At 36.7% G+C, this 18,762-nt stretch overlaps 1 protein-coding gene across 15 annotated transcripts in view; it reads right to left on the bottom strand.

The window, feature by feature from the left end:
* Positions 1-492: 492 nt before the first annotated feature.
* RAPGEF2 (Rap guanine nucleotide exchange factor 2) overlaps positions 493-18,762 on the bottom strand; it is a 209,779-nt gene continuing 191,509 nt past the window's right edge. For 4 of the 15 annotated variants that reach the window (XM_039876261.1, XM_039876262.1, XM_039876271.1 and 1 more), the window contains 14 exons: positions 18,560-18,717; positions 17,536-17,776; positions 16,432-16,815; positions 14,800-15,011; positions 14,585-14,708; positions 13,932-13,955; positions 12,676-12,899; positions 10,957-11,163; positions 8,745-8,897; positions 8,134-8,256; positions 6,705-6,930; positions 5,624-6,183; positions 3,550-3,855; positions 592-2,562 (listed from right to left, as the gene is read on the bottom strand). In XM_039876261.1, coding sequence (XP_039732195.1) covers positions 2,537-2,562; positions 3,550-3,855; positions 5,624-6,183; positions 6,705-6,930; positions 8,134-8,256; positions 8,745-8,897; positions 10,957-11,163; positions 12,676-12,899; positions 13,932-13,955; positions 14,585-14,708; positions 14,800-15,011; positions 16,432-16,815; positions 17,536-17,776; positions 18,560-18,717 — 2,968 coding nt within the window. In that variant the 3' untranslated portion in view covers positions 592-2,536. Of the gene's footprint in view, positions 2,563-3,549; positions 3,856-5,623; positions 6,184-6,704; positions 6,931-8,133; positions 8,257-8,744; positions 8,898-10,956; positions 11,164-12,675; positions 12,900-13,931; positions 13,956-14,584; positions 14,709-14,799; positions 15,012-16,431; positions 16,816-17,535; positions 17,777-18,559; positions 18,718-18,762 lie in introns of all 15 variants that reach the window. The other 11 variants (XM_039876275.1, XM_039876276.1, XM_039876267.1 and 8 more) reach the window with 9 other exon arrangements.

The following is an 18,762-nucleotide window of genomic DNA, read 5'->3' as shown; positions in this document are numbered from 1 at the left end:
TTTGATAGACTGAAGTATTGAGACTTACCACACATTAGAACTCATAGACATAACAATGATATTCTTCATGTACTCATCAGAAGTCCCAGATCATTAGCTAAATTGTATTCTTAACTTTTAGTGGTCATGATCTTGAATGAGAGTTTAAGTTGTCTGAGGTCCTGTTTCTTAGTGCGCATATTAGGAATCAAAATATGGTGTCCCACAAATATTTTTATTGGAAAAGAGTTGAAGAGACAACTTGTATAAATATATCGTCTTCGTTTTTCATTGAATCTCAAGAAACACTGTGAATTCTGAAGATGGTTTGGTTTAACATTAACGATATTCTTTTCTCTAAATCAACAGAAAGCTACCAGAAAGACTAGGCTATTGGGCAGTTTTTAGGCTAAGTAGGTTGTCTCCTCAGCCTCCTGAGAACTTGCTCTCATTGTGAGACCCAAGGGCTTTATTCCACTTCAATAACAAAAAGCATGCATGATTCATTAAGAATATAGACAAGGCTTTATGTTATATTTATTTATTTTCCAGCTTGTACAAACTGGATGTAGAAGCATAAACATAGTACATTTCTACCATCTTCAACAAAAATATAACCAATATGTACAATTATTGTATTAAAAATACAAAAGGGATACAGACTCCACCAATGTCTTTCTAAAAGACATACAGGTACAAGTAGTATCAAAAGTATGAGGAAATCACCAGTTAATTGTACATTCTGCACTTGACATCACAGAGAGAACTGAGATTAGCAGTCCTATGTTCTACAATTACTTAATGCTTAGATAACATTTGTGCAACTTGTGGTAGAGCTAGATTTCTGTCTTTCTATATGCACATGAGGTCCATAGCCTATATAATAAAACTGGCAAATAATGCATATTACATGTAAAATTACAAATGCATAATTGACAATGTAATATATAAGCAAGTAGACAAATGCCATGATACAGAAGAAAATTATTAAATAAAGCACTGACATTGTTTGATACAGTGAAAAAACACTGCAATTCGACTTTTAAAATTTGAAGCTATTTACGTTTATCTACTGATCAATATGATCAGCTGAATTTAATGGAAAAAAAATCCAAGACCAGCAGTTCCTCACATTTGAGTACTACTCGGATTGGCAGCCTTCACTTTTCCGGAGTCTGTGCAAAAACAACACAAAAATAGAGTGGAGGGGTCATTTCAGTCATTATAGGGTTAATAGCAGCTGTGAGCAGGTGGTTGCTACACGTAGGCCTTCTCTATCCATAGTGTCCATAAAGCCACTTACTGGTTAGTCTTTGGTGACTAACCCACCTTGCAAAGGCTGGCATATCTAACCAGGTTTTTGATCTTTTGATCTTTTATCATGTTAAAGGCTTGTTTATTCCCTAATGCCAATTCAACAAAGGGAAGCTGTCTTAAAAGAGCAGTATAAACAGCTGGCATTAGCTCCAACAGTCCCAAGCTGCTTTCACTGCAATGCTATCCAGTTATAAACATTTCTCTTTAAAAACAACAACAAAAATCCCTAAAACTAAATTAACAAAAATCAAAGAAACATAACTTAAAAAAAAAAAATGGGGTTTGCCATCCATCTCAATGGAGCAGGACGCGCCCTCAAATGACACTGTCCTGCACTCCATAAGGCTCAGACACAGGACACAACAGTCCTATTTCCCTCCCCTGGCCATGTGCAAACAGTTTTACAGAAGAACCCCACCCACTGGGGAAGGTGTGGATGGGGTGTCTTGGTATCTTCGGAACTGGCTAACGTTTTATACTTCTCCAGGATAGGGCACTTCGTAGGTGAGGCCAGAAGGACACGGGAAGACAGGGTCGCAAGCCAGGTTGTCCCCTCTTCTTCGTGTGACCACACCCTGTCCGGCATATTTGGTTTTTTTAGAAACCCAGGCTGGCAACCCTACTTAAAGGTTCAAAATAATACTGTAATCATTAAATGGATATAACATTTACTCTCTGAACACAATCTTTAAACTCATTTAAAAAAAAAAAAAAGGACATTGTAAACAAGTGGACAAGCACTGTACTCAAAGGATTTCATTGTTTTTCTTTGTCTTCCTTGGTGGGTTAAAGGCCCCGAGAAGTTCAATGGCTAGCTTTTCTCATTATCCCAATGAGACCAAGTGCTAGGACTGGATTGAAATCGAAAAGGAAGATTTTAAAAAATCCTTCCAGGCATTGAGAAGTGCAGCCAGAGTGAATCATCTTGTTGTGATGATCTTGGAATTTGGAATGATACTGTGTGATGTGGCAGGCAGCAACAGTGGGAACTTGAAGATTGCTGCACTGTGCATTTCAAGCAACAAAGTCTGAAAAGTGCCAGGGCAATTTCTTCACAGTATTTCACATGCAAAGGGGAAAGGAAGAAGAGGAGAAGAAGCCCCATGCTGCTTTTAAGGCAGGGAAGGAGGCAAACTGGTCCACCATCCTCAGAATGTGAGTTCCCAGACTCCAATGCTGGGGACGTCGTCTTGTGCTCTCCTCGTAGGGGGCTCACAATGGATCCAGAAAAGCCTGTGCCTCAAACAGCAGATACTTGTTCATCTTCTGCAAACATGGCCAGGAAAGAAAAATAAATCAATGAACAAGAAGTTGTTTCTTGTGCTTAGAGAGAATACAATATGTTCGCTGATGCGCTAAATAACAATACCATAGCTGTTTTTCTTGGTATACCTCACTTAAAATCCCTGCCTTTTGTTCCTAGGTAATGACTAATAATAATAATTTTAGAATAAAGTATATGATGCCTATCTTTAAATGTATATATAATACAAAAATAGTTACGCTATATATCTACTGAAAAACAAAAATAAATTCATTGAAAAAAGTTATAAAACAGCACGTGACTTTTTTATAATATAGTCACATACACATAAAAAAGTCTAAAAGGATGTATAACGAAATGTTAATAGTGGTTATCTGCAAGTGGCGGGATTATAAGTAATTTTCATTTTTGTGGTTTGCTTTTTACTACGATTATTTGCATACTAAAACATGTTAAAATCAAAACTTAAAAAAGGAAAGAGGCGGCATGCTCTCCCCACTCCTCCTCATTCCAGATCGGCCAGGCAGAGTTGTAAAACGAAGGCAAAAAAGTTATAGGGAAGTGTATTTCTTCATCACGCTTTCACTGGGAACTCATTTGGAATTCATTTAAAAGTCCAAATGTAATATTTCCAACAGAACACTTTGAGACTTAGGAAGGGAATCCAGCCACATGCGCACTTTATTACAAGTGACCACTTCTGCAATCTCTGGTATTTCTTAAGCCATTTAGAAAGCGCGCGCATGCGCCAACATACCACCACACCACCACCACACACACACACACACACACACACACACACACACCACAACAGTCAAAAGCTTCAACCCCAAATTAGGAACTCTGAGTATAAAAGGTTCTTTATGCTGTGTATGGCTAAAGACAAAGGTGATCGATCGCAGCATTAAGAAAACTGAAATGCCTTGGCAAGCTTACACGCAGCATAAGCGAACACATCTAAGTCTATGGTTTTACGAATGCTTCCGTACCATCCTCCTCGGTGGAAAACCCTTGAGACTGGTAGGGGGCGAGGCGCGGGTCGCACTCGTTGGGCTTGTGCCACTGCGGCTTGTTTAGCGGCCTGGCGCTGGCCGGATGCGCGTGCGGCTGCTGCGCCAGCGAGGGCCCGGCTGCGTCCGTGGGGCGGGCGACCATCCGCGATCTCTGGAGTGCCACATTGTAGTCCGGAGGTTTCCTGGCTGGGTGGGGATGCCCCTCCGGGAAGTCCGTGATGGGGATTCCGATGTAGCCCGGAGGCGTGGGCGGGGGCTCTCGATACCTGCCCTCCTTTCGCGCTGTGGTGAAGACAATGTACCAGTCATCAAAAATGTTGTGGAAGAATATCTCCTGCCACCCATGTCCATAACAAAAACTACAAAAATAATTATTAAGACGGCACACACGGCGTAATAGCAAATGTGATTTGTGTGTGGTATGGGATAGAGGTAGGGGATGTGGCAGGCGGGGGAATCGATGTTAACAAAAACAGATTTCAAAATGGTTATCTCTGTGTGGCCAAATGGGTGTCTCAGAACCTTTAACTTAAAACAAGCTATTTAAAACTTGTCTTACTTGTCTTAATACAACAGTAATAAGGTCAACATCTAACCATTGGCTCTATTGGAAAGATTAAGCAAAGAGAGAACATAAAAGGCACTCAGTATTATATCCGTAACGAGTTAATAGTTAGCCTGGGAAAAGTGCCTCATGCTCCACGCCCAGGGACTAGGTAGGTTATTGACGCTTTGGTTCATTTACCCTTATCGGGCAGAGAAACAATTCCACATTGCATCTGTTCTTGGGCCTCACTTTGGAAAATCGTGAATTTAAATAAATTTGGAATAGTAAAACAAATGATGCAAATTTAAAAACTCTAAAACTATGTGTAAGGTATGTATTTTTCTTAAAGTCTTTTTATTAATGCTCATGACCTACAATGTGAAATCTGTAAAGTAAGTAAAATCAAAGTTTATTTTCTTGAAATTTCTAGACCAAACTGTTAGGAACTGAAAATCACTTTTCTTTCCTTTGCAGTAAAAAGTCGTAGTATTAGTTTGTTAAAAGAAAGTGCTTTGAAATTTCTAACCTAAGAGGAAGTATTAACTGTTATCTCCTCTCACCTTGAAAGGATTTTAAATTTGACTATTTATATGGTAAAATAACTACAATTTCTCTACTAATAAAAGTGACGTCTGTAATGATTATGCTCCAGAATTTCTCACTCTATATCCTATGTGTTCCTACACTTCAATTATACAGACATTAAATGTATCATAGAAAAATACAGCCAGAGAGGACCGAGGGAATATGAGAGACTTCACAAGAGAAACGGTAGTAACAAAGCAATAATATCTTTCATGCACTCATCAAATACTATCTGCGCACAGTTCTAAGCACTTCGCTGAGAATTCCTTTAATCCTCACACCAACTGTATTAGAAAAAATTATTTAACTCATTTTACAGATGAGGAAACAGACATAGCTCAGTACCTTGGTCCAATACCACAAAGCTACGAAGTAGCAAAACAGTGATCTCAACCCCAATCTACCTGACTCCTAAGCTTTTACTCATCACGATATGTCGGAGCACTCTCTCCCTTATTCCATAGTGTATAGTGAGAAATTTGTTTAGCACAGAAATAATTTGTCTGCGTAACAAAAATCATCAGAAGATAAAGAAGCCAAGTATAAGTTCTAAATACACTTCATCCAAGGGAACGAAACACAATAATAAAATACTTAAAAGTTTCAATTAAACAAAAATGCTTCCTCTACAAAGAATGGCTATCCTTCCTGATAATTTTCAGCTAAAAGAATCAATATGAGACCAGAAAATATCGATGACAACCTACTGATCCTGACAGTGAAGATGTATTGAATGTATATATACTACGATGGAAAATATTTATATGTACCTGACCACAGAATCTGGGCTCTTAACCACTATTCATTTCAAACCCTATCCAGCAGTGGGGGAAAGAACCACAAACACATGATTTTACTTTTGAAATAAGTTAGATTAAGGCCATGATGCAGACATGACAAGCTCTCCAAAAAGCTTACCAATAAGTCCCTTTGCAGCAGTTGATGTCACAGCTATGTGGGCAGGCACGGGGACAGGTTTGGTTTCTTCTGTGGTCACAGATGGCATGCTGCTGCTTTCGGCTTCAATGGAAACATCTTTGCCACCCCTTCGCTTTATTGTGCCTGTGTCACCTTCTGAGTCTTCCCCCCAGTAGCCTGTGGAAGAGGCCCAGCTTGCCCGGGATTGGGCTTGTTCAAGACTCTCCCTACTTTGATTTTGCCTGTTATACTTTGTGCTATGATCAGAAAACATAATTTGGTCCATATGGCTGCTTGAGGCCCATACACTTGCAGGATCCCCTGAATAATCAAAGTGAGTATGCCCGAATGGAAGTGTTTCCCAGCTCCTCTGGTGCTGGATGGTCTGTATATTATCATGGGAACCACTTGAGCACGAGGTCCAACTCCCACGGCCACTGTCAGCAGCATCGAGTGAAGCACGATCCCCCTGGTCTTGGGAAAGTTCCTCTGTGCTTGGAGAAGAAATTACTGTCGCTGTAGCATATAAGCCCCGACTCTCAGACATTGGCGCGTAGGATCTAAGCAATCAAAAAAAATGAAAAAGAAAAAGCACGGCTGGTAACTAATAAACCTATGATAAAAGCAAAATACTTTTTCCTAGGAAGGTGGCAATGAAACCATCGCCCAAATGCATTATAGTGGCCAGTCTGTCACATCCAATTTTCTCACCTTATAAAATAAATATGGAGAGACTAGAACAATTACTTCCTTATAATAAATGAACATTTTCCTTATAAGGCTCAAAATAATCTTATTATTTCAGGAAGACAGCTCATACAAAAGAACTGAGATATATCCTAAAGTCACCCTCTGCCTTCAGCACAGAACTGTGTTCTAATAAGAATAAACCTAACTCAAAAAGCACAACAAAAATGGCGTGGTACTTAATAACCTAGAAATTGTGAAAATTAGTAACTGGGATGGGAGAAAAGTTCTTAGGCATTGTGTAAGATAAATACAAATACACACCAGGAAAAAAACCCTAATTTTTCAAAGATGGAAGAAAGAAGGTACAGAACACTAAAGAAAAGGCACCTACCCTAAGCTGTATTGATCAGGTTCAATCATGGTCCGCCTTTCCATCCTGCCCACACCTAGATTTGTCTCCACGATGCTGACAGAATGCCTCTGGCGTCTCTCATCATGCAGAGAGACTGGCACTGAGTCAAAGGAAGAATTGCTGACAATACTGGATCGTGAAGAAATTTCACTGTGACCAGAATCTGAAAAATTATCCACGGTACCACTGGGAGCCAAAGTATAGCCTGCATGGGAAATACAATCATGTTAATTAGATGCTGTAGCTTTAGAACATAAAACTGAAGTCTACCAAACAGAAGTAAAAACAAAATATAGGCCAAAGCGGGGAAAACCTTTTACTTGTGGAGAGCAGGTGACTGAGATAAGGTAAATTTTTACTCAAATGAAGCTTAATTTGCTTAATAAACGTTTAGAGAGGAAAAAAGAAAACACTATTATGTGGGCCAGGATATGATGCAGAAATCATGGTACTACTTGACTATTCTTAGTCCCTTAAATACAAGTTTCACCATTATTATTAGCTATATAAAAGAAACTATGAAGAATAACTATGATCAGATTTAAAAGTATGTTCTTTTCCAAACCGCAAAGTCAGTAATCTTGTTTCCAATGGTTTTCAATTTTTAGAACTTTATGGCATAGAATCATTCAACTGGAAATTTGCATTATACTTATAATTTTAAGTGGACGCATAAGAAATAAAACCTGAAGAAAATATCTTTGGATTTCTGCTATTTGGTTTTTCGACATTAATAATATATTGGGCAAATCGCATAAAAGCCAGTTGTTTTGAAGAGTGTAATATACAAAATCTCCACTTTCTCCCTAGACCATCACTTTTAAAAATACCTAAACAGATGTCCATTTTTTGACCTGTAGGACACTTTACTCTCTTTGTTGCTAAAAATAACTTTGAAAATCGGAAACACACTTATCTTGATATTTTTAATGAAAAACTTCATATCTTCTTTCTGAGTACTCATTTCTTTGAAAACACCACTAAGGATCTTATATTACTTAAAGTATTGATTTTATATGATTCTATGTATGCGATACAAATGTTTCAATGCCACTCAGCTAATAAAAAGTTAAATCTAGAGCACTTAAATTGTTGCTCATTTACCCTCTAAATAGTATTTCCCCATCCTTTCAGTAAATTTTTAATTCCTGATTTATTTTTTAAAGGTTGCACAGGTCTTGATAAGATTTAATGTGTTCATCTATGAAATGTCTTTTTATAAACCACATTACAAGTTCTGACAGATAAGATTTAAAGCCTTCCCTGAACAGCCTATTCGAAAAAACATCTCTAGAGAAAAGGATCACTCAGATGGAGCCCTTGACATTTAGAGGAATTCTCCCATTTTCCTTAACTAATGAGATAATTCCTCTCTTTCCCACCCCATTTCTGGTTCTATAAACCCCACCTATCCCATAGGTCCGTGGTGCATTGTTATTCTTGTTACTGTTCTCACTTCCAAGAGAAGAGGAGGAACTGGTTAAGTCCAACTGCCCGGAGCCAAAAGATCTCAGCTGATTGCCAATGCCACCTAACAACAGGATGAGAAAAGAATTTAGATGTATCCATTTAACAAGGAGAGCAGAGACTGATACCCACACAAAATGCACAGATATCTGCAATATCTAAAAAGTAAAACAGAAGAGGTATTTGTTGTTTCAGTGAAATCTCACAATTTATTTAACCTTTTTGGCCTTCCTCTAGGGAAAAGTATCTTAGCGTTTATTATTGGCTTAATACCCACTCAGTTAAGGGTAGGAAAATAAAGTATCCTGGAGGGTTATATGGCAGAAAACTGTCTATTATTTTAATATAAGAAAAGCATCAATGTGAAGAGGAAAGTCCGATTGGGTAAAATTAAAACAAGACAGCAACAAAAAAGGTAATCAAGACCCGTGTTAATACAATGAAAAAATAAATCAGGAAGGTATTAGTTTTTGTTTATAAAGCTCTCTATTCAAATTCATTATAGCTGAAATGCATAGATCACTATAAAGGGAAACACTAATTTAGTTGTACCTTTCCTTGGAGAACTTTGTGGAGAAGTGGGAGGAGAAGAAAGATGTGAAGATGCATTTGATATCGTATCTTCTGTCTGTTTCTTGTGGCGCTCCAGACTTCCTTCTTCAGATAAAGAAAGAATTTTCTTTAAAGCTTGTGGAGAGTTTATGCCTATCAGAGAAAAATAAATAAATATCTATTTCAAGACTGAAAAGAAATAGTGTTGATAATGAAAAAAACTTTTGTGTTAAGATTTAATACTGCATTTAGTGTCAACCTATTTACATTTTCAGTGGTCTCTGTGCTCGTCACAGTATAAACAGTAAGCTTACAGAAGGCACAAGACACCTGGAGATTGGTCTCAGACTGACACCTTCCAGAGTGCTCCACAAATGGACTGCTTCTGATTTTTACTTTAGGTTCTAAATCTTAATGTAATCACCATCTTTATTCAACAACATGTCAGACAACAATTGGGAAAAAATAATATTTATTATTTGAGAAGTCAAGTTTGAACTCGAAACAGGTATTTTCACGTTGTTGGATATGTTCGCTCTGGGGAAGTGGAATGTCAGGATGGAAGTCAAGAGCCAAGAGCTAAAAGGAAGAGCAAGGAAAGCAAACAAAAGAGTTCTAAGGAATTCCATGTAATTAAGATTTATTAAATAAATAGATGAAAGAGAAGGGAGAAGAACGCCCAGGAAATGGTCGTGTCATAGAGACCACGCAAAAGGTGTTCAGAAGTGTCAAGTGTAGGATCAAGTAGAATGAGGGTGGGGAACAAAAGGATTTATAGCCTCAAACTATCTCAATTAATGCTAGTTTTAATGTTCTTAGACTTAACAGAATGCATTAAAGAAGAGGCAATGAAATTTAATATTTATCCCTTTATTTCACCTCATGTGTTTGATGTTATTTTAATATAACCTTTTAAAATCATTTTGAAAGCAATATTTTAATTACATGTGTAGATACTAATAGACATGAATGCATGAAATGCTAACCACATTATAGCTATATGAATGGTTTGATTTGGAATGCAGACAGTATTTGGACAAAATTATTTCATGAATTACATTAGAGGGGCTTAGTATCTCTAAATTAATAGTTTATATTATGACTTTAAATGTTTATGTTAAATTAATTATCATAAGAAGACACGACTATTTTATCCACATTTGTAAAGTTCATAAATCCAAAAAGGTCTAAAAACATTTTGAAAAATATTCTCTCTGGGAAAATAGGGGATAGCTTTCTATTCAGCACACCTACATTTGGGCTAACAGGATATATTTAGCTAAAAGGAGGACTGAATAACTTTGATATAAGAAGTTCAGTGTAAGAGAGGAACTAGAAGTCGGATTCCAGGGAAATAGTGGTCAAGAAAGATGTTATGCAGATTGTTTGAGATGGGGAGCAATACAAACATTTGAAAGGGGAAATGTCAAGTAAAGGTACTTTTTTCTCACTCTTCCCCAATGTCAACTTGCTGATCAGGAGAAATGAGCCAAATATAGAGGGTATGAAGGATGTGCTATACAAGATTCTTGCCCAAATCATAAGGACAGGAACAGCCAATACCCTATCTTATCTAAGTAAACTCTTTGCTACCGGTTTCCTAAAAAAATTTATTTCCCTTTGTTAACAGTGTTTCCTTTACATATGTGAAAAAACTACCAGTAAATTTTATGAAAAATAATTCTGCTGTATAATTTACATAAAGAGACTAAACTAGCAGATCTATTACTTTTAATAGAGAAGATGAAGCATGATTTGGCTTCTTAATATTCAGAAATTAATTGTACCCTCCCGCCCCCACTCCAGTTATAGTACTAGGGATTCAACAAATAATTTTTTAAAAAATTTACCTCCAGACAAGTCATTTCACTTAAAAATACATTCTGCCTAAATTCCAGTAATTAATTGATCATAAGGCAAAATCAGTTTAAATAATGTACATAGACAAAGCAACTTCCATGCTCATTAAAAATTAAATAAGTAAAAGTATAATTTCTCCACTTCATGCTCCCACCCCGCACCATGATAAATGAGCATGATTAAACGAGTCTATAAAATCAGGCCCTTCCACTGGCAAAAGTAAAGTTTAACTTTGAACATCAACGGAGACTCAAGAATATTACACAAAGTTATCTAAGATGAGCATTTTTTTCTAATCTGAAAAACATGACAGAAGATAGCACCAAAAGAGGATATGAATTTAATCACCTACCAAAGGGTGGGAGATCCTTCACAGGCACTTTCTTGCGTGAAGGATAAAGGGACACAGCAGGAACCTGAAGTCCTTGGTTGACTTTATGTGGTGGCTGCTGCTGCTGGGCCTGTGGCTGGGGTTGTGCTTTTTGCTGTGACCCTGCCCTCGGAGCCACTGGGGAGGTCTCAGTTTTGACAGGCTTTTTGTCACCAGGATTCTTAGGCACTAATAATTGTTTGGGTTGAAAACAGAACAAGAAATTTAAGATGTTAGTAGCTACATATAAGATAATTTTAGAACTGCATGAGGATGTTCTGCAATTAGAATACTAAAATGTGTATTCTTCGTTCTGTTGCCTATGTAAAGGACAGAAATGGGGGCAGGAGGTAAACCCCAGCTCGTTACAGAAAATATTAAAGGCATGATAGAACAAAGATATTTACTTTATGATATTAGCTATCTCAAAAGATGACTGCACTATTAAATACCATATTAAAATATAGAAAAATGTGGATAGTTCACTATGTTATGTGTAAGTATATTCTACAAAACAACAAATGTATGATAAAAACTACAACAGGAAAATTGTCAGGAATTGTTTTTCTAAAATGATGTCCAAAATTCCTTAACATATATGAGCTTAGTTTTTATTTAATAAATGACATTAACTGCAATCCTTTTACTACTAAATTTTCTCTCCTATAGGGTAGAATTATGTTAGCTAGTGGTAGCTAATACTGTCCGAGTATTATACTGAGTGTGTAATTCCATGGCAGATAGAAGGCAAACCAATTAATAGGGCAATTAAATCCTATACATATATGTATATATATAGCACATTAATATTAAAAACACCTCGATGACATATGTACACTTCCTGCATTTTATACATAAAGAAGCTAAGGATTAGGGAGCTCAAGTAACTTGCCTAAGGTGATACAGCCAGAATGAGAAATAAACAGGATTTGATCTCAGACCAATCTGACTTCAGAGGACAAGCTCTTCATCATGATACACAGAGCTTTTGTAGTCTTGGGTAAATTCAATAACTTGAATTTTTTCACGTCATCTAACATTTTCATTCAATACAAGGTATCTTCGATCCTGCCCAGAAAAGACTCAGCCATTTCTTAACTGGAAAATGCCTCTGTCTTACAGATACAGACGCATAAAGAGAAAACTAGCCATTTCTAGCCTGGCCAAATTTTTAAAGACTAGGAAGCTACATGTTAGGCTGAGTCATGGTTCATTGTATGTAGCAGAACTACTGCTTTACGTGGCTGCTGAACTTAATGCTGAGTGCTGTCTGGGCTGAAGGTATAAAAGGCAGCAGCATATCTAGTTCTCTGCTGCTCTGACCTGGTGGGCCCCTCACCCCTCTTAGGTTGCCCATCACTTTGGAAGTATGTGTGAGAAAACGAGGGATGCAAATGGGAGAAGCATCTACTCCTGTGTCCTCTGCCTGCATACTGGCTATACTGGAATGAAATCAAAACAGTCACCCTAAATAGGTCTATGGTGTCCACCTCCCCACACTAACCCAGTTGGAGGAAGAGGCCTAGCCTAGGACATTGCTGCATGGTATTCGACAATAACATTCAAGGGAAAGGTTAGTATGTCTCAAGATGCTCTATCCTCCTCTGCACTAAGCCCTATTTTGTCACCACCCACAGCGCTGCGCAGGAAACAAATGTGCATTCCAGTCAGATTCTGCAGCCACTTTAAGGAAAAACTCACGTGTGTTGGTTGCTGGCTCACACTGCAGTGATAATGTCTGAAGACTCTCTTCATCCATTTCTAGCTCCAAATTGGACAGGTACTGCTTCACTTTTCGAGCCATTTGGGCATCTTCATAAAGCTTTTTGGCATTGAGAAAGGAACTACGACGTACCCGCTTTTTATGACCACCTGTCTGAGCAACATCTAGCACTGTTGCATTTGTACTACCCTGGCTGAGAGACCTGGAAGATGAAAAGGTAGATATATGCAGCTCACTCTAGCATGGGATTACTTGATTTGAATCATGCCAAGACTTATATAAATGTTCTATGTTCAAAGGTTACATGCTTCATTCTGGTAAGTAAACTGTTATGAAGGACTATAGAATAATATAGATTAACTTTTTTAAAAGTTAAAAAAGAATCCTACATACATACATATATGTTTGGTACCTGTTCAGTTCTAACTGGAAAATTCTACTTTTCACATCAATAGACATTCAAGGCCGTCCTCTCATAGAAGTCAGCAGATAATAATTATTATATATAAAAGCTCATGCAAGAATACAGTTATAATTAGGATTTACATTAAATTTTCTTCTCCTTAAAAGGATGTTTTACATACATTTTTTTAAAAAAAACTATCTGCAATATTTATAATTCTTTTCTTATTTTGGGGGTTAAATGTAGTGCGATCTGAGGTAATATGGTCAAATTGTTAATAAAACGGTCATGCAAATGTAAACATATATGTATAGAAACTAGCACATGAATTGTTAAGAATTATTTTAAAAAAGAATTGGTTTATAGAATGAAAACAGTAGTTAGTTGAGCTGTAAAAAATTTAGTTTTAACGTCTAGGGGCACCTTTTATATTACATACGTTGACTTCTCAAATATCTGTGCAATTGTATTTAAATTGCACAATTTTTACTTCTAACATCCTTTCCCCTTCACCCTGCTTCAGGCTTTTCCCATTTCAAAACACAGAAATTATATTAATATAAAATCTTTCTGAAAGCTCAGAAGTATGCCTGTCCTACAGTTCCCCAGAATAATCTTCAATCATTTCACAGCTCCCATGGATCATGACCTCAAAAGCAAAAGCCCCAACAGATTAAACTTGAAGTCAGTTTGCCAACTGAAATTCTGCTAGAGCAAGAGGGTTAAGAAAAAAATGCAAAAATGCAAAGCATCAGAAAATATAGCAGGAAAGAAAACAATGCAATGAGCAGAATAAGAACCGTGTGGGTGTGCAAGTTCTCCAGCACTTACCCCAAACTCCTCCACTTCTTCTTCCTGTAAGTGAGAGCCATGGAGATTGAAGCATGGGTATAGAAAGAGAGACAGAAAGATCACAAGCTCAGAAAGAAAGGACTAGACTTCTGGATAAGCAGTACAAGAAGCCCACAAACATTAAACTGCATAATCACCTCTCACACACAAATTTACCTGAAATATTTATGTGGCTCCAAAGACAAATATATTTAATTTTTCTGTTTTAAAAGAAGACTGACTCCTGTCCTCTCCTTCACTGGACTAATCATTTTTGACTACACTGCCAGCTAAATCCATTGTGTGCATAATGAAACAATACTACTTGGATTATTTACATAGTTTAGTTCTTACTAACGATTATGAGTTTTAGCTCTACATCTCAGTGTTCTGAAAAATAAGGAACACATTAATTGTGCCTCATGTTAAATGAAAATTTTATGAAGAACAAACTCTTTTTACTGATAGTCGAAAGCACTCTTGATACAGATAAGACATTTATTCCAAAGTAGAGCTCAATGGAGACACTTTGCATGACCTCGTCGAATTTCTGCCATGCTACAAATATATTCAAAAATTTCTAATTTATCAGGAAGCTTTAAAAATTCAACCTTCTCTAGTCCCACATGCGCTACTGAAGATGACATACTCACCGAGTCCTGAACATGAGAGCAGGGTCCATGTTAACTGAAGCCATTCGGCCAACATGACGAATTTCTTTTGCAATCATCCTTAGCTTCTCAAAATTGACCAGCCCATCAACTTTTGAGTCATTTCCTATAATTAGCAAAGAAGAAAAAGAGAATCACATGAGATTTATTCTATCCTTCCATAAGTGAAGGTCAGAAACCTTCTACTTTATATTTACCTTCATGAAGGAATGTGAGATCCTTCTTGATAACTGGGAATAAAGGGATTATGGGAGGTTGTAGGTTTTGACTATTGAGAACATTGCGATATTTCGCCATGTTTCTGGAAGGGTCGAACAGGTCTTGGAGATCTTGAAATAGCTTTTCGTATTTATTGGGAAGTTTTTCCCAGGTGGTTCTCAGTCTTGCTACTGGCGCCAGGTTTAGGCCACTAAGAAGAAAAAAGGAAAAGTGGTACAAAATTAAATGACTCAACCTCAATGAAATGATGTATGTAAAATAGTGCATTGTTGATTTATTCACAAATAACACCTCTGTGTGTATGCTGTATATACATAGCAATTTACAGAAAGATTCATAAGAAACTATTAATAGTTCTAGGTATTGAGAATGGAAGGTCAAGGGGTTCTAGTTTTACTCTTCTTCTCTTTATGCTCTTCACAATTCATTTACTATGACCAAAACCACTAGAATGTAAGTATCATGAGAGGAGGATTTTGTTTCATTGCTTTGCCTCCACACACAAAGCAGAGCTTGGCACATAGAAGACTGACCAAATATCTTATAATAATAAAATAAAACAAGTCATAATAGTAGTGAGAACATGATCAAATTCCTAGACAGGGAGAATGACCAATTTAATAATCACCATCAGTATCAATATAGCTAATTGCTTCAGTCTGTATTTTCCTCCGGCTTCAATCTAAGCACTTAAAACGGAAGAAAGTTAACATTTATTGGGCATCTCCTTTGTGCTGTCTGATGGAACTCCGCTCATTACAGTAGTCTCCCTTTTCCATGGTTTCAATTACCTGCAGTCAACTCCAAGACTAATATATTCAATGGAAAATTCCAAAAAATAAACAATTCATAAGCGCACCATTCTGAGTAGAATGATAAAATCTCATGTTTTCCCACTTCATCCCTCTAGGACATAAATCATCCTTTTGTCCAGTGTGTTCAGGCTGTATACACCCCTTGTCCATTAGTCACTTAGTAGCCATCTAGGTTTGTCATAGTATTTTAGTGTTTATGTTTAAGAAACACTTTACTTAATACTGGCCCCAAAGCCATTCTCATAACTTTTATTACAGTATATTGTTCTATTTTATTATTAGTTACTGTTGTTAATCTCTTACTATGGCTAACTTTAAATTAATCTTTATCATAGGTATGTACGTAGAGGAAAAAATAGAGTATATATAAGGTTTGGTGCAATCTGTGGTTTTGGGCATCCACTGGGGATCTTGTAACGTATTCCCCATAGATAAGGGGGACTACTATATGTCATTTAATCTACTCGATAACTCTGGTATACTATTATTTTACAAAGAAATAAACTGATGTTCAGAGAAGTTCAAATAATCTGCCCATGGTCAAAGAGCTAAAAAAAAACCAAAAACCAAAAAACAAAAAACAAAAAAAGGTGAATGTAGATATTTCTGGGCTCCAAATTAGTGTACAAGAGATTTTAAATTAAAGATTAAGATTAGGATTCAGAGAAAAAGAACTGTTTAATATGACTGAATTAAAAACGACTACACTTACACAAATTATATGGTCTTCCTGGATTGACACATATTTTTAACTTGCAAACTGAATTGAATCTTAAGACAAATATGCTTTCTTACCTAATGATTGCAAACATTGAGTTAAAATTCTTGCATTCCCTACAGTGTAGTGCTATCTTGATGAAATGCTTAATAATCTTCATCCTCTTCAGCTGGTTTGTTTCTCTCAGAATTTCAGATGCTACCCAAAACGTTTCCTGGTTAATGACTTCTTCAAATTTCTTCAGGTTGGCACAGCTGGTTTTTGATTTGAGTTTAAATAAATCATCGATATATTCAGTAGGTTCGATGTTGCGGAAGAGTTCGAAATTTCGCATTGAGAGCTGTGTGGCTACTTCGACTGTACTGAGCTGCAGCAGAGAAATCTGACTCTCTCTCAGCAACTCCTGAGCATCTTCATCTGAACAGAGGGTTTCTGTTTCCATGTTGTTTTTCAAGTAATATCTAAGAAAAACAAAGTTCATAGTCTCATGATATTCCTTGGAAGAATAATGCTACTTTTTATAGGACGTTTTGAGAACACTGAATAAGAATGACGGAAGAATTCTTTCTAGCCACAAGTATGCAGCTGCTGCCCTGGTCACCAGATCATAGAACCACCTATCCAGAAGTCATTGATGGAAGCTAACAAATCACATGGAATTTCAAGGGTACCAATCGTAATTCCCTTTTCTCCTATCCTTCTCAGCTTTCAGGATTATTTTACCCCTTTTATTTTTGCTAAATTTAAAATTTCAGTTTAAATACGGAAATAAGCTCTACAGAGGAAGCAGGAGAAATCAGACACAGGTTATTATTCTATTTTCCCAGAGAATCTGTGACTCTTGATGGGTTCAAAATGGATCAACCCAATGTGACTTTACATTGGGCTTTCTCTACCATTCTGCCAGCCCAGAGAAGTTACTGCTTGGCAGGCAGTTAACAACATTCAGGTCACAGCGCCCTTGTTTTGAACAAGTTCTTAAGAGATCCTTGTAAAGACTGAAATTTGCTATGTGCAATTACTTTGATAAAGCAATTCCTAGTGAAGAGGAAAAAACTTTGTAATATGCAGGGTTGCTTACTTATTTTAAAAACCCTTTGAAATCAAGTGTTCATCTCTTAGACTTTTATGTAGTTTTGAAGGGGGTAGTAAACACATCCAAAAAGATAGGTATTGTATACCTTCCACTAAGTTGTATTCTATCAGCAAGTTTGGAAAGCTGGTCTGGAAGTCTTCTTTGTTTGATTACTCCCTCAGGTGTGACAGAGACCTCACAGAGCGAATATTGATCGGGGGTGGCAGTCACGGCAAACTCCCTGATGGCCTGAATGACTACTTCTTTCGCTGTGGTGTCCTTGCTGATCATGATGTATCGGCTTTGCTGATCAGCCTTAAAAACCCTTAACACTTGATCTGGCAAGTCTGGGGGAAAGAAAAGCCATTTGTAAGTAGAAAGAATTTTAACTTATGAGATTATAATTAAATGAAGTAATCTGAAAAAAATCTTCTTGGAAAAGATAATACTAAAATTTCACCTCTTCATTACTGTAGCTCTTCTTCAAAGATTAAAGCAGTCAATATACTGATGTTACAAGAACACGTTTTCCTCTATAGATAATTGAATAAACTACAGATAAATGCAAACATCAATACACAACAGCTGCACATAAGAATGTCAGGTTAGTGGCAAAAAAATGAAAAATTTAAATCTAAAGTTTATCTTTATTATATTGAAAAGCCTATTAAGCTGACCTATGATATGTCTTTTACTATATTTATTTAATATGACCTTGGTAGCTGAAGGAAACTGGACTTTGGGTGGTAAACACACACTAGAATATACAGATGTCCAATTATAATGTACACCTGAAAATTACATAATTGTATTAACCAATGTTACCCCAATAAACTTAATAAAAAAAAAAACTTAAAAAATAAAAAATAAAAAAAAATAATATGACCTAGTAATGCCTGCAAGGCATGTGTTATCTTCATTTTATAAAAAAATGAACACAAGTTCAGAGAATAATTTGCCCATGGCCATATCAAAACAGTCTCAAGAATAAAGAGCTGGCTCCAATTGTTTGAAATTTAAGGTTCATCCTCTCTCTAAGTGGCTGATATAATCCATGCCAAACCAAAAGAGATACATTAGAAGGAAAAAGATTACTACAATAACGCAAAAGAAATATGTGTAATGCTCACCAGGAGTTGTACTGAAGTCTAAAATGCGATGATGTGACTGCAACAAATCAGGATTACTGGATGATAAGGTTCCACTGACAGGCAATGCAGTTGGGATGTGCTTTGTCTGTCTCAATCCTACTATACTGTCATCTTGAGACTGACCAATCCCAATATCACTGAACAAAGAGGAAAATCAGAAAATAAATAATCGACAAGTTAAA

Source organism: Pteropus medius, unplaced genomic scaffold (assembly GCF_902729225.1).
Source record: "Pteropus medius unplaced genomic scaffold, Ma_sr-lr_union100, whole genome shotgun sequence".
Lineage (NCBI taxonomy): Eukaryota > Metazoa > Chordata > Mammalia > Chiroptera > Pteropodidae > Pteropus > Pteropus medius.
The sequence above is the reverse complement of the archived record's forward strand: the minus strand, read 5'-3'. Positions and strand labels throughout refer to the sequence as shown.